Genomic DNA, 16,953 nt, shown 5'->3' with positions numbered 1-16,953 from the left:
TAGGTGTTTTCAAAATTATAGAATCACTAAATAATGCAGTATCCATTTTATAAAGACGAAATAAATTTGATTTTTTAATGAAGATCTACTGCATCAATAACGTAAAACTCTTGAGATCTGAACCTTCAGGAAAACTTGACAGTTAAAATATTAATCTTCCCTAATAAGTCAAATTACTTGCTGAACAAAAATACCAAAAAGAAAGCACAAGTATGCTTTCATATTACATTAAACTCTTAAAATTATTTTTTAAAAATATAACTGACTGTAGAATGTGAAATAGAAAATAAGAACAGTATTAAATAAAACATATTTGATACCTGCATTCAAATAGTCTGCAGGGCCATGCAAATTGTCAAAATTATATCCTGTGGTTGCTTCTTCAAGAATTACTTGACGCTCCATATTTTTCCTGGCAGAGGACAAATTGCCAATAAATTTGTCTAAGGACTCAAGGAAGTCCTGAATCTGGGCACTCTTTAGTCCATCTTTAATAGATCCCCAATTCTGCTCATTTGTGGGAAAGTAACAAAAAAAGACATATTAATAATTCATTTAAATATTGATGAGAAATTGTAGCATTAAAGGAGCAGTTTTTGGCTACAATAAAATTTCCTGGTGTGCTCTTATATATCTGCAATGCCAATAATGTTTACTATAAAATCTATTATTCAGTTCACTGATAAAAACCTAACCAAAGTGGTCATGCACATGAATCAAATTACCAGCATGAGACATAATGACTCGTTAGTTTCTATAAAATATAAAAACGGTACAAAAAAAATCAACAATCAAAGAAAACGAGAGTAAGGATCCAATAATCCATTGTAGTCGTGTAGAAGAAGACCAAACTCCCTGGATTCAGCAAGGCCTTAAAACAGCAAGTTATATTGAATAACATCTTGAACATAAGAGAATCAAGATTTCTATCAGGAACATTTTAAAACAAAATATGACACTGAGCCACATAAGGAAAGATTAGGTTGGATAATCATAGTTTGGTCAAAGAGAGAAGTTTTAAGGAGTGACTTAAAAGAGGAAACTGAGGTAGAGAGGCAACAGCAGATAATTCTAGAGCTTAGAGTCAAGACAACAGAAAGTAATACCATCAGTTGATGCAACATCTTTTTGATGAAGAAGAAATACCATGTAACTTTAAAAGACGTATCTGCGAATCACAAAGTGCACAGCTAATGCACTACCACTGCGCCATACATACTATGAAGTTAATGAGCAGCAATGGGAAAACTCTCAAGTGGTTAGAGTCATTTCTGGTACAAATGAAGATAAATATTGTTAATAAAGGATGTATCATCTCAGCATCAAAAGTATATAGTTGCAGGATTCTGCCCTGAGGAACATCTGTGCTCAGTGGTGTCAATCCTGAAATTCTGTCCCAAATGACACTGTGTGTCAACCCACAGCAGGTGGACTGTAGCGGTTCAAGAAGGCAGCTCACCACCACCTTCTTAAGGACAAGTAGGGATTGGCAATAAATGCTGGCCAGGCAGCCACACCCACATACTGTGAATGATTTTTTTTAAAAATCTGCAAAGACCAATGACATGGTCAAAATTGTTTGTGACCAGCAGTTGCAGCCACACAATTGGATACTGCATGCACTGCTCATGCGCAATGCTATACTTATAGCTGGCTTCAACCTGCCTTAGAGTAACCTCCCGTCATTCAGAAGTGGAATCTATGTGTTTGTCCACACCTTGACTGATATTTGCTGATAGACATGAAAAGCTGCCTGATTTTGTATCTGCATGATAAGACTTAATTACTGTGAGCTTGTATAATGTGGCTGAGAGGGAAAATTGCCAAAGGAAAAACAAAGCAGGGATGCTGTGAGCACCAAAGTAGATACAAAATACACGAGCACTAAGACAGCAAGTGAGATGCAGCCTAGTCCAACCCTCGAGTTGTGTGCCTGTCCCTGTGTGCAATATATCCTTGTAGCAGCATTCCAATGATAGATATCGTGGATTCTAATGTGCAGCATTGAAGTTTAGAACCAAACTATAAATGGATTGGAGATATGCCACTATGCTGCAATGAAACTAGTATGTGTCAGATGCCAACTTGAATGGAAGTAGGGTCCATGAGTTGCCCATGGAATGTGCCCCAAGATATTAGTGACTGGCATCCATGATAAATATCTTGAGAAGCAAGCAGTGAGTTTGAGTCATCAGATAACCACTCCAACTTCCTTGTTGGGAATTCTTGCTGTCTAGATGCTATGCGGCAAGTGAGAGAATGGGAAACTAAATACAAATGAGGTGAGATTAACTCATAATGAGGTGTTAATGCATGCTAAAACATTCTAACAGGCCTCTTACACTCACTAGCAAGAATCTCATCTCGCTGCTCAACACTTGGTTGGAAAATGAGATTTTATTGCTTTTGATGTTGGGAAGCTCCTTGATGGATGTCTGACCAAAATTTCTCAAATTTATCATCATGACCCATATTATTCAGGGGCTCGGAAGATTCTGCCCAGGGTTCCTGAATACTCAACATTGCTAGCAATGCAAACAGTTAACCTTTCAATTCCTCTGTAGAACAAACTTTTGTCCATTATTTTAGCACAGGACATACAAAATAATACACAAATATTAGTTTAGGACGATTTCACTTAGTTGTGGTCCATTTTCTGTGGTCACAGCAGAGCTTAATGTGATACAACACAATTTGCTAAATTGAAAGATTGATGTAATTACTGCATCAATTTATTCAGGAGTAATTTGTGGTTGTTGATGTTTTGCCTTATAAACTGATATAGCTATAAGTCAGGAAATGGAAGGAAAGAACAAGAACTAAAGAAAGTTATATTCTCCATGGAAATGGTGGAGGAAATTGTGGGAGACGCAATCCCTGATGGACTTCATTCCAGCAACTTAAAAGTAATGGCTAGTGAGATAGCTGATGCATTGGTTCTAATTTTCTAAAATTTTGCTCAGTTCAGGGAAGGTGATAAATTGAAAAATAGTGAATGGAACTCCTTTACTTCCAGGGAAGGAAATCTGCCATACCTACCTGGTTTGATCTACATGTGAAGTCCAGACACACAGCAATGTTGTTATCTTTTAAACAACCTCTCGGCAACTAGGATCTGGCAGTATATGCTGACCTAGCCTCTGATGCCCTCCTTGAAGAGCCTAATTTTTAAAAAATCAATAAGGGAGGAAGCCAGAAAACAGGAAATCGCAGGCCAGTTCGTTCAACATCTGTTACAAAGAAGATGTTGAAGAAGCTATTATCAAAGAAAGGATAGTTAGAAAATTTTAACATAATGAGCAGAGTCAACATGGTTTTGTGAAAGGAAAATCATATTTATCAATTTATTGCAGTTCTTTGAAGAAGTATTATGTGCTGTGGAGAAAGGGGAAATGTTAATGTACTACCCTTAAATTTCCAAGGATCCATTGAGAAGGAGACACATTAAAGATTACCACAGAAAATAAAGGCTCATTTTGTAGTCAATAATATATTTGCATGGACGGAAGATTAGCTAAGCATTAGGAATCATAGAGCATGGGTCTTTTTTTCTGATCGTCAAAAGTAGTGTGCCACTGGGATCAGTTCTTGGGTTCAATATTTTACAATTTATTTAAATGACTTGAATGATGGGATTTGCTAATGATCAGTGTTACCTCTAATTATCTTTGAAGCAGCACAGGCTTCCGTGGTCCATGCACAGCAGCAATCCCGGAACCAGAAGTCAATGCCATGAATAGTGCACCAATGTCAATGGCTGTGCATGGAACCTTGGAACCTCAGAGGAACATTACTATTGACACAAAGATACATGGAAAAGTAAGTTGTGTAGAGGACACAAAGAGTCGACATCAGCATTTTGATTACGTAAATTAATGGGCAAAGATCTGGCAAATTGAGAATAACGTGAGAAATCCAGATATCGTTCATTTGGTAGGAAAATGAAAAGGAAGCAGTTTTACAGAGACCTAAGATATAGCAGAATCTGGATGTCTTCATGTATGAATCATAAAAGACTTCATTGCAGATAAAACAAGTAATTAGGAAAGCTAGTAGAATGTTAACCTTTAGTGCAAAAAAAATTGAACAAAATAATATGATTCAGTTATGCAGCATATTGATGTGACTCCATCTAGAGTGATCTGTACAGCATTGGCTTTGTTATTTGATCAGGAATGTTATTGTGCTGGAGGTACTTAAAGAAGGTTAACTAGACTTATACCTGGAATGGGGTATTGTTTCATGAAGGAAGATTGGACAAGCTAGGCTTGTATCCAGTGGAGCTTAGAAGTTGACAGGATAAATGTGGAAAATATGTCCTCTCATGTGGAAGAATCTGGGATTTGGGTCACAGTTTAAAAATAAGTCGCCACCCAGTTAAGACAGAGATGAAGAGATTTTTATTTTTCTCTCAGAGGTCCATGAGACTTTGAAATATACTTCTTGAAAAAGCAGTGGAAGCAGAGTTTGAATAAGACTTAAGACAGAGGTTGCTAAATTCTTGGTAAGCATGGATTGAAAGGTTATGAGATTTGGCAGAAATGTGGATTTGAGGCTACGAATAGACCAGCCATGATTTTATTAAACAGTGGAGCAGGCTGAAGGGAAAAAAAGGCCTAAACCTGCTCCTAGCCCATACGCTTATATTTATTTCATATGCTTCAACTTACAGGTTAGGAGGCTTGTTAGCTCAGTTGACAGGATGGCTGGTTTGTGATTCAGAGTGATACTAATAGTGTGGGTTCAATTTCTACATTGACTGTGATTAACATGAGGGATTCTCTTTCTCAACCTCTCCCCTCAACTGGGGTATGGTGACCATCAGGTTAAACCACTTCCAGTTCTCTCTCTCTCTCTTTCTCTCTCTTTAATGATGGAGTCGCTCAACAGTCCATTAGGACTACAGAGTCTTTACCTTTGCTTACATCTTAATACATTTCATAAAACATGATTATCAATCTGCGTCATTTTTTCATTCCTTGCAAAGAGAAAGATGAACAAGATGTTACATTGGGATCATTCCAGAAAAACATATGTGACCAATGTTGCAATGGAATTTGCTTGGGAAAGATTACCTCTTGAGATCGCAGTGCTGGTACCATTATGCTGGCCAAGAGTCTCTCCAGACCTCGAAGTAGATTCCCATCAGGGCAATTGAGCATGCCAAAATTTACTTCCTAAGCAGAAAAAAAGTTTTTACATATGAACAAATAGTACTACAAACGTCGATAAAATTGAACAGCGAACTATTTGTATAAATGCTAATATCATAAATTGAAGACAATCTGAAATTTTAACAGAGACTATCCAACAAGAACCTTTACAAGCATTACCACATTAATTAGAATCATAGAGTCAAAGAGATGTACAGCATGGAAACAGATCCTTCGGTCCAACTCGTCCATGCTGACCAGATATCTCAACCCAATCTCATCCCACCAGCCAGCAGCTGGCTTATATCCCTCTACACTCTTCCTATTCATATACCCATCTAAATGACTTTTAAATGTTGCAATTGTACCAGCCTCCGCCATTTCCTCTGGCAGCTCATTCCATACACGCACCACCTTCTGTGTGAAAATGTTGCCCCTTAGGTCTCTTTTATATCTTTCCCCTCTCACCCTAAACCTATGCACTCTAGTTCAGGACTCCCCCAACCTAGGGAAAGGACTTTGTCTATTTATCCTATTTATGCCTCTCATGATTTTATATAACTCTATAAAGTCACCCCTCAGTCTCTGTCACTCCAGGGAAAACAGGCCCAGCATGTTCAGCTCTCCCTAGAGCTCAAAGCCTCCAACCCTGGCAACATCCTTGTAAATCTTTTCTGAACCCTTTCAAGTTTCACAACGTCTTTCCAATAGGAAGGAGACCAGAATTGCATGAAATATTCCAACAGTGATCTAACCAATGTCCTGTACAGCCACAAAATAACCTCCCAACTCCTGTACTCAATACTCTGGCCAGTTAAAGGAAAGCATACCAAACATCTTCTTCACTATCCTATCTACGTGTGACTCCACTTTCAAGGAGCTATGAACCTGCACTCCAAGTTCTCTTTGTTCAGAAACACCACCTAGGACCTTACCATTAAGTGTATAAGTCCTGCTAAGATTTGCTTTCCCAAAATGCAGCACTTCGCCTTTATCTGAATTAAACTCCATCCGCTACTTCTCAGTCCATTGGCCTAGCTGATCAAGATCCTGTTGTAATCTGAGGTAATCTTCTTCGCTGTCCACTACACCTCCAATTTTGGTGTCATCTGCAAACGTAATAACTATACCTCTTATGCTCACATCCAAATCTTTTATATAAATGATGAAAAGTAGTGGACCCAGCACTGATCCTTGTGGCATTCCACTGGTCACAGGCCTCCAGTCTGAAAAACAACTCTCCATCACCATCCTCTGCCTTCTACCTTTGAGCCAGTTCTGTATCCAAATGGCTAATTCTCCCTGTATTCCATGAGATCTAACCTTGCTAATCAGTCTCCCATGGGGAACCTTGTCGAACACCTTACTGAAGTCCATATAGATCCCATCAACTGCTCTGCCCTCATCTATCCTCTTTGTTACTTCTTCAAAAAGCTCAATCAAGTTTGTGAGACATGATTTCCCACTTACAAAGCCATGTTGACTATCCCTAATCAGTCCTTGCCTTTCCAAATACACATACATCCTTTCCCTCACGATTCCCTCCAACAATGTGCCCACCACTGACGTCAAGCTCACTGGTCTATAGTTCTCTGGCTTGTCCTTACCACCTTTCATAAATAGTGGCACCTTTGATTGAACTAACTCAGTTGAAAAGACAATTGTCAAAAAGGTTAATAAAAGGAGACCAACACATTAAACAAGCTCTTCTTTGACAAGTTGATAGACCTTCATATTTATCATTTTGAAATGGGGATGTGTGAAAGATCAAGAAAGCTATAGTACCTTTGCATATATCATTCCAGGAGAATTCTCTTATAGTGAGCAATTTGGCCACTAACTCAAATGATCTCCACCACAAACTGATCTCTACAGAGGTTGCAGTATTAACCTCTGAGGCCTGAATCATATTTCTTTTTAGCTAAGTCTGAGTTGTGTCAAGTTTTTCAACAGTTTGTCGTCATGAGGCCTAACAGGTTCTCTAACTGTATCTTACCAAACTCATCTCATGGATGATCTACCACACCTCTATTATATTTCTCACATCTGATCTTTGCCCAATTGTATCATGTGCCATTTCCAGAAAAACTTTCCATTCAGTGGGTATCCACCAAATCAGGCCCATAGAGCAATAGACAAGCACTGTCAGTCCAGGGCTGCCTACATTGTGGCTGACTTTCCTCTGAACATGGCAGTTAGACCCAGCATGCCTTCTGCACTGCCTACTCTATCTCTTGTGTCACCTTTCCACCTGCACCAAAGTAATAAATGTGCCACCAATTTTCAGCTTTCACAATACCTGCTGCTCTCTCATTCCTGCATGGAAAGAGCCCATGACAGAGCAAAAAATGTCAAGACGGGTTAGTCTGTCCACCCTTTATGAGTGGATGTGCCTGACTCTGACCATCCCAAGCAAACCCTTGACTTACTGTGCCACAATCCCTGAGAGAAAACTATTGGCCCTGACTTGTCTGAGGTCTGCTGGCAGCTGTAATGTACTTTCTGGCTTTATATCTGCACCAAATAGCAAGATAAGACAGAAGTAATATAAGCCTCATATCTCTGGCTAAGGGGACAAAGCACCAAACAGCAAGGTAATACCATGCAATGCAATGCTGGGATGCTGAGAGGATCCAGATGGGCTAAGAATGAGTGAGTAATATGACAATAAACAAAGTGTCCAGAGATGTATTCTGGTCCAGGAGTTGGGTGTGTGTCCCTGAGTGCACAACACCCTTGCTGCTTCATTACAATGAGAATTGCTGCTGCAGCCTGAGGTGCATCATTGAAGGGCAGAAATATCCAGAGCTTGGCAAATATTAGATGCCAATGTTCATGGTCATGAAATGCATATGACCAGTGCCCATGGAGTGTGCCCAGGATGTTGGTGTCCAGTGTCCAACATGGAGGTGGTTCAGAATAAATTAGAAGCTGAACAACAGTTGGTAAGTTTGGTTAAAAAAAGGAGACTGAATATTAATGAGGCAAGTTGGGCTGTTAATAAGGCGTTTAACCAGCAACGATTACCAAAAACTGACAACTCGTTCTTGCCAAGTGTGAATCTTGCCACATCTTTTGTAAAAAGCATAAAAGGTGATGTGAGTTGCACCTGACATCAAGTTGGGCCTCTCTGTGCTTGTCACCAACTTCTTGCCATAGCTCACATCACTCTATGAGAATCCTCCCTGAATAATAGAATCACTTTCTCAGATACTACTAATGTTCTGCTTAAAGATTTTGTGCTTTCATTTCTCTTTTTGTTTCATTTATTGTCAAGTCAATGTCAGCTCAAAGCACTCTGCCTAGATTTAATTTTTCCTTCAAAATAAGTAAAACAATAAAACTGGTTTTGAGTATTAACATTCTAAATAGATTCTGCTATGCATGTTTATTGATTCAATAGAAGAATTGTTGTAAACAAAGGCAAAATCGAAAAGAAAGCAGTCCAATTTTTGATTCTAATTCTAATGTAACTATAATAGGATGTGAAATCAAAAAGTATTTATTTTTGGTCAGTGCTTTTTTTCTGGGATTTTTTAAAGCCTGAGTTCTTACTGCAATCTCTATTCCATAACAAGAGTCCACTTTCTCACTACTCTCACAATTTATCCAGCATGGGCTTCCACATCTGTTCTTATTAACGTCAAACTTAGTCTTAGACTAATATTTGTTGACTCTTGGCTTACATGATGCTCAAATATAGATTTAAATGAACACTTTCATGCTTAATTTAGCACGACCAGGTAGCATCAAAAAAAAGCATGAGTGAGGTAAATTAAGTATGGCTTCTAAATACTTGCCTTTTAAACCACTTTGGACCCACCCTGCAAAAATTCCATCCAATCAAAAATGTTTGCTTGAGCTTCCATCTGCCCTATGTTCCTAGCAATTATCATAAACAGACTGAATCCCATGTGCACCAAAAGCTAGTGATTATGGGTTTACAGAATTCAGATATAACAACTTGTTGGAGAGTATGTAAGATATATATTGAGTCATCCGTAAACAAACATTTGTTAAACTAGTAAATATACACTAAAATTACATGTTCCAATTTCTTTAGACAAATTAATTACAAAATTTGAAAGAAAAACAGAAATTGCTGGAGGAATTCTGAAGATGGGTCACTCGCCTCAAAACATTAACCTGAATGCTAATAAAAATGGATTATTCAAATTTAGCCTTGTCAAATCATTATAATAATGCAGGAAAGTAGCAGTATTATGCACAGATAAGCCCTTATAAACTGCCCAGACTGTTATTCTGTGTGCTTAATTCAAAGACATTGCTGCAAAATGAAAGTATCCATGACTTAAATGGCAGTTACTGTTGTATAGAATTTAAGCTCCAGGAGCGAATGTCACCATGGCAGCCAAATGTCCTGTTCCCAAACAAGCTTTGTCAGAATATCATTGTTAGAAGAACTTAAGGGTAGGGTATTTAAGACCGAGACAAGGAGGATTTTTTTTCACAGAGTGAGTGGTGAATCTTTGGAATTCAGTGCAAGCTCAATCATTGAGAATGTTCAAGACAGAAATTGATCGATTTATAGAGACAAATAACATCAAGAAATAGGGACATAATGCAGAAAATGTAGGTTCGAGATAAATGGTCAACCGTAGTCTTGAATGGCAAAGCAAGCTTGGTGGGCTCAATAGCCTACTCCGGTTCCTAACTAAAAGATATATTACCTTCTATAGATTGATTCTATATTTATTGTGCAGTTGAATTTATTTCTGTGTCTTTAAATCTGGCCAAGCAGTTTTAGCCAATATATATCAGAAGTTGGTCTCTGTCTTATGAATAAAATATAATAAGCAGCCTATATATTCTCCAGTCAGCAATGTACAGGGATTAGAGTTAATTTTTCAATCTCATCATCATAACTAATACTAGGCAATTTATGGAGGCAGGTTTCAGTTCCCAACTGTGGCAGAGTACACCAAGACAACCATAAATCCAGCCAGGACTTCACTATGCCAAGTGTGAGCTTTGTACTACTGCTTCTGATATAGCCCTGTACCGATAAATTCCAATTGTTCCCACACAAGTTAACAAGAAATTAATTAATGTTATTCAAATTATTTTAATTTTACTTACATTGCTGGTTTTAAATTTCAAACTTAAAATGCTCCTCTAAGGTTCAATTAAAAATTTCCTCTTTAGTACTTGATAATTCATAAGCAAAGAATTTGGAAATAGGGACAGAAATTGTTGTGATCAGGCAGTTCCCACATTATAAACTGGTTCTGTTTTGGAGTCCATTCTCAAGTCAATTTGTTCACATGTCAGAACACAATGCAAGACAATGTAAAACTGCCATTTGTAAGTATAGGAAATGTTCCCATGTCAAGTCTTTAAAATTATAATAATGCATGAGATTACATTTGTAAGTACAAGCATTCATAAGTCGGATATTCAAAAAAATCAGGGACCGCATCTCAAGTATTTCATATCATTCTGCTGGAAAGATTGCTTTGAAATATGTGTGTGGTCATGAATTGCCTTATTCCAAGTTTACATTGGGGGCTCAGATATGGTAAACATTTTGGGATCCCATGTCCCAAATGCTATAATATGGGCAAGAGTGCCTTAGCATAATAAGATGTCTGGACCAACTAGGTTCAGAGCAAATTACTGTGAAAATCTAAAGTATAAACAGATAATGCAAGATTATTCAGCAGGTCAAGCTACCTCTGTGGAGAAACAAACCCAATTCAGTGATTTTTTTTCATCAGACTGAAAAATTTTGGAATACTTCAGCATGAAGATTATACCTATAGAGATTATACCTATAGAGATTATACGCTTCTTCTTAGTAAAGGAGAAGGAAGGAGAATGTACAGCCAGCGTACTTAGATTGGAATCTCGATAGGAATCCTGGATCATTATATTATTTGACCAGATACTGGGCTATAAAAGGTACACTCCACATTTTACATGGCAAAATACATGCTTACAAGATCATTGAAACCAAAATATGTATATAGTTTGAAACGTAATAATAATTACAGCATTAAATCTATATATAAATTCCTCTGAATGATATTGCTGTATGGACACACTTAACATTTATATAAAATCATCTGCTATTTATAAATTATTAGTAGCAATTAAAAGAATTGGGATACTAACTCTGACAGGATACCAAATAAAGGAATTTCCTGGACTATATGACATCTTCATATTTTGACATATGTCATTGATAAAAAAAAACTGTGCTACAGTATTTCCTTTAACATTTACTTCTCAGAGTAGTACTGACCTGAAACACATTAGCTGTGCTGATGCTTTTATCAGTAGTTCTAAGAAAGAATAAGCAAGTCCCAATCAAACCCTGAAAAATGGACACAAGAGAAAGTGAAAGACCTCAGTGTGAGTTTTCCATATATTTAGAAAAGTCTTAAATATGTTATAAGTAAAAATTTCAAACTTTTAGCATTAATGATGATGAAAATATAATTTAATTTTTTATGTATAAAATTTTAATAATGAAAACATAAACTGAACTTTACCTCACTGGAACCATCAGTAATGAACAGCCTTTTCTGATTTACCCCTCTGGACATATCTGCACTTAAATGTCGCAATCCTGAGATCTGATGAATCAAATAACAGATTTGTGAACATACTGAAAATCAATCATTCAGAATTTTATCAATTGCTTAAACTGATTAAATATTCAAACATAAAATTTAACAAGTCCTAATCAGGGGATATTTTAGTCAATCAGATGACCATCTGTTTGATTCATTTTAATTGCGTTTAGAGAAACACTTTGTAGAAAAACATACTGTCAGATGGCTTTAGATTTTAGGTTTCAGCATTAGCTAGAACTTTGAATTCAAGCAGAGCAGTGGCCCATTCACTGTTACAATGATTAGTAACAGAACGCATTTAATTAAAGCCTTGTTAATGAATGTGTCTAAATACTTTTAATTCAAGCAATAAACACTTACTGTCACTGTATCTTGGTAGAAAAATAGTAATTTTTTAGATCCATTTGGTGCGAAGAACTCTTCAATCATGTGAAACTGGAAAGGAAGGTTTAATTATGAAAACTGCTGATGGTTGGGCATACAAAATAAATGTTTGCTCATTATTGAGAAGTATACTGCGTAGACAGATATAATAACACTGTCAGCTTCTGCAGAAGTACAATAAAACTAACTGTTCTCTGAAAATATAATAGATTACAATAAACACTTTGAGAAATGAGAGTGTAATGTACTGCATAAGGTAGACCAGCACTAAATAGTCACACCTAGAGTTACAGTGACTTGGTCTGAGCTACATAAACTAATTTCTGTAAATAAAATGCCAATATCCACATAAGAGCCTGGATATTGTAGTCATCAACAAAGAGACATGGGTCATCATTGGCTTTGAAAAAGATTCCCCACGTAGACCTAGAAACTAGATGACATGAAATGAAAATCAGAGTGGTAACCTGGCGACAGTTTGTCACTTGCTCCTCTAACCATTCATCAATCAACAACATCTCAGAGCATAACTCCCCTGTTCATTTGAAAGCATCAATTCATCCTACATCCACCACACTCTCAGATAGCATGTTCCTAATCATTAGCTGCATGAAAAGGCTTTTCCTCATGTCACTGTTGCATCTTTTGCCAATTACCTTAGGTTTGGTCCCAGTGGTTCTCAATCCTTCCACTAATGGGAACAGTTTCTCTCTCTTTTTATTGTACCCAGATCAATCATGATCTTGAGTACCTTTATCATTTGTATTTTTTGTGAAATTTCTTGATTAATGTAAGATGCAAAGCTTTAATAAAATGTGTATTTTTCAATAATACTCAACTTCTATATTATCAAATGACCAGTGGAAGATTGTTTTAAGTATGCCAGAGTCCAGAGGGCACGTTCTTGACAATAGAAAGTACAGGACTTTCTAAAGGAAATGCAATCAACATGGGGTTGACCATTGTCACTGCTGGGCTCCGTTGTGTTATGACATTGAAGGCATGTACTGTACCTTTAAGAGAATGTGAATATTCTGAACTGAGAGCTGACAAGCACTTGTGATGACTAGCCAGCAGTCTCAGAATATGCTGGAAAATTGAAAATATGTAACATTTGGCTGTGAAACAGATGAGTTGGTTGCTATTTTGACAACAATTTGAATTTAACCAATCAGTTTAAATTATGCTCCAGGAAACTAAAACTCAATCAATTTTGAATTTATTGTTTTGCCAACATTGAACTAATGAGATAATCCAATATTGGGGGATACAAGAGCCGGGCAGTTTGAAAGTTTGACAAAGTAATTACCATCGAGAGAGTAAACTGCCATCAAGAGACTGCCATTTAAAACACTCTCTATCAAAAGGTACTTTTTTTTATATGAAAAATCTTTGCAGTAAATGACAGAAGATGACCCAGGGAGATCTCCAGCTGAAAGAAGAAGTTGATGTAATTTAATGCGGGTTTTTATTGGAACAGTACATTGTTATAGAGTTGGAGGCAGATAACAAACATTTAAGAGAAAGGAGGCTTAGAGATGTAAATAGTTATTGTTTAACATTCATTTTTAGAGTTAAAGAATAAATTGATATTTTTTTCTTTAAATAGTGGAATTTGGAAATTAACTGTCTCTCATATTGTAACAGATGATGAGGCGAGGTGAGCTTTTCTGTGTGTTTTGTTTAATTAACAGAAGGGTTCGCTGCACCAACGTAACAATTGTCCTCAGAAACTTGCTGCGAGGCCAATAGAGTTTACATGGAAATTTCCCACATGGTGGCAACAGTTCCTCCTGCTGCCAGTAAAATTCTGGTGAGGGTGGTGTGCTGGGCATTGAGAGTTTATCCTTAACAGGGCAAATTTGCCACAATTAGCAACTCCGTGATTATTACACAGAGGCTGTTTTTTTAAACAGAAGAGAAAAAAAGCAGCTCTAGGCTCAGCCAGGTCAAAATCTTGGAAATTCTTCCCTAATGGCACGGTGAGTATACCTTCTTCAGACAGACTGTAGTGGTTCAAGAGGTAGCTTACTACTACCTTACCAAGGGCAATTAGGGATGGGCAACAAACACGGGCTCACAGTGTTGTCCACACTCTATGAGTGAAAACAAATGCTAAAGCCTGCCTCAAGTCTCAACCTCTCTTGAAACCTGATCCCTTGGAATAACCCTGAATTTCACCTGAAAAATGAACGAGTCTACAAGAATCATTTTGCTGCACTTGCAACCACACGCATCTATATCTGAGCTCCTATGGAAGAGGTATTCTGCCAGAGGAGCCAACTGCAAAACCCTTCATTGGACATTGACTAACAGCATTAATACTCTTTCTGTTTATTATTTATAACAGTAAATTCTTTCTTTCTTCTCTTTGTTTTCTTTCTTGTATACTTCTGTAGGTGTGTATGAGTTGCAAAAATTTATCTTCCAGGTTTGAATGATTGAGCAAACCACCTTCTTGTTCTATCTCTTAAGAAAATTTGTTGTAGGTCATTTGAAAGTTGGAATTCACGTGTATTTTTTGGGGGGGAAACACGACATGGTCTATTTCAAAAGGAAAAAGAAATAAAGTAGCCAAAAGATTATTGAAAAAGCAGCTGTTGCAGACAGAAGAGGAGGACCACAAAATAATTAAATTCACCTTTTTGCCTTGTTTGTTACAGGAACTATTGAATACATATTAAAATAGCAAGTCATACCTTTTCATCTGCAATAATAAAGTCCTGCACAGCTGATTCTTCCAGACCAGTTCCATCTGCTAGTTTAGATATCAGGTAGCCATGCCGTGAATCCATTTGGGATTTTCGTTCTTCCTTAGCTGCTTTTGCTTGTTTTAGCAATTCCTTTTTGGCCTCATTGGAAATAAGTATAGTCTTTCTACCTTGTGTCTAGTAGTAAGGAAAAATACCTAGAGTAACTTTTGATTAGAAATTACAAATGCCAATATTAATATATGAATGTTTGTCATGTTTGTGTGGCATTCTTCGTACTATTAGCTTAACAGTTACTGTTAAAAATCACACAACACTGGGTTACAGTCTAACAGGTTTATTTGGAAGTACAAGCTTTCTGAGTTCAATAGACAATAGACAATAGGTGCAGGAGTAGGCCATTCTGCCCTTCGAGCTGCACCACCATTCAATATGATCATGGCTGATCATCCTTAATCAGTATCCTGTTCCTGCCTTATTTCCATAACCTTTGATTCCACTATCCTTGAGAACTCTATCCAACTCTTTCTTAAATGAATCCAGAGACTGGCCCTCCACTGCCTCTGGGGCAGAGCATTCCACACAGCCACCACTCTCTGGGTGAAGAAGTTTCTCCTCATCTCTGTCCTAAATGGTCTACCCTGTATTTTTAAGCTGTGTCCTTTGGTTCGGCAGTCACCCATCAGCAGAAACATGTTTCCTGCCTCCAGAGTGTCCAATCCTTTAATAATCTTATGTGTCTCAATCAGATCCCCTCTCAGTCTTCTAAACTCAAGGGTATACAAGCCCAGTCGCTTCAGTGTAAGGTAATCCCGCCATTCCAGGAATTGACCTCGTGAACCTACGCTGCACTCCCTCAATAGCCAGAATGTCTTTCCTCAAATTTGGAGACCAGAACTGCACACAGTACTCCAAGTGTGGTCTCACCAGGACCCTGTACAGCTGCAGAAGAACCTTTTTGTTTCTATACTCAATCCCTCTTGTTATGAAGGCCAGCATGCTATTAGCCTTCTTCACTACCTACTGTACGTGCAGGTTTACCTTCATTGACTGGTGTACAAGAACACCCAGATCTCTTTGTACTGCCCCTTTACCAAAATTGATTTCATTTAGGTAGTAATCTGCCTTCCTGTTCTTGCCATCAAAGTGGATAACCATACATTTATCCACACTAAACTGCATCTGCCATGCATCTGACCACTCACCTAACCTATCTAGGTCACCCTGTAATCTCCAAACATCCTCCTCACATTTCACCCTGCCACCCAGCTAAGTATCATCAGCAAATTTGCTAATGTTATTACTAATACCATCTTCTATATCATTAACATATATTGTAAAAGGCTGTGATCCCAGCACTGATCCCTGCGGTACCCCACTGGTCACTGCCTGCCATTTCGAAATGGAGCCGTTTATCACTACTCTTTGTTTCTTATCAGCCAAGCAACTTTCAATCCAAGTTAGTACATTGCCCCCAATACCATGCGCCCTAATTTTGCTCACTAACCTCCTATGTGGGACTTTATCAAAAGCTTTCTGAAAGTCCAGGTACACTATACCTACTGGATCTCCCTCGTCCATCTTCAGAGTTACATCCTCAAAAAATTCCAGAAGATTAGTCAAGCATGATTTCCCATTCATAAATCCATGTTGACTCTGACCTATCCTGTTACTATTATCCAGATGTGTTGTAATTTCATCCTTTATAATAGACTCCAGCATCTTTCTCACCACTGAGGTCAGACTAACTGGTCTATAATTTCCTGCTTTCTCTCTCCCACCTTTCTTAAAAAGTGGTACAATGTTAGCCACCCTCAATCCGCAGGAACTGATCCCGAATCTATCGAACTCTGGAAAATAATCACCAACGCATCCACGATTTCTCGAGCCACCTCCTTCAGCACCCTGGGATGTAGACCATCTGGCCCCGGGGACTTATCAACCTTCAGACCTAACAGTCTCTCCAACACCAATTCCTGGCAAATATAAATTTCCTTAAGTGCGGGTCCTTCAGGCACTGTTACCTCAGGGAGATTGCTTGTGTCTTCCCCAGTGAACACAGATCTGAAGTAACAGTTCAATTCTTCTGCCATTTCTTTGTTCCCC

General features: G+C 37.8%; 1 protein-coding gene across 1 annotated transcript in view; it reads right to left on the bottom strand.

The window, feature by feature from the left end:
• dnah5l (dynein, axonemal, heavy chain 5 like) overlaps positions 1-15,012 on the bottom strand; it is a 340,633-nt gene extending 325,621 nt beyond the window's left edge. The window contains exons 1-5 of the mRNA XM_060825520.1: positions 14,836-15,012; positions 11,669-11,752; positions 11,419-11,490; positions 5,076-5,177; positions 321-507 (exon numbers count right to left, since the gene is read on the bottom strand). Of these exons, the coding sequence (XP_060681503.1) occupies positions 321-507; positions 5,076-5,177; positions 11,419-11,490; positions 11,669-11,752; positions 14,836-14,931 (541 nt within the window). The 5' untranslated portion in view covers positions 14,932-15,012. The remainder of the gene's footprint in view (positions 1-320; positions 508-5,075; positions 5,178-11,418; positions 11,491-11,668; positions 11,753-14,835) is intronic.
• Between the last annotated feature and the right edge of the window lie 1,941 nt (positions 15,013-16,953).

Source organism: Hemiscyllium ocellatum, chromosome 5 (assembly GCF_020745735.1).
Source record: "Hemiscyllium ocellatum isolate sHemOce1 chromosome 5, sHemOce1.pat.X.cur, whole genome shotgun sequence".
Lineage (NCBI taxonomy): Eukaryota > Metazoa > Chordata > Chondrichthyes > Orectolobiformes > Hemiscylliidae > Hemiscyllium > Hemiscyllium ocellatum.
Note: the sequence above shows the minus strand (reverse complement) of the source record. Positions and strands in the feature narration are given on the sequence as shown.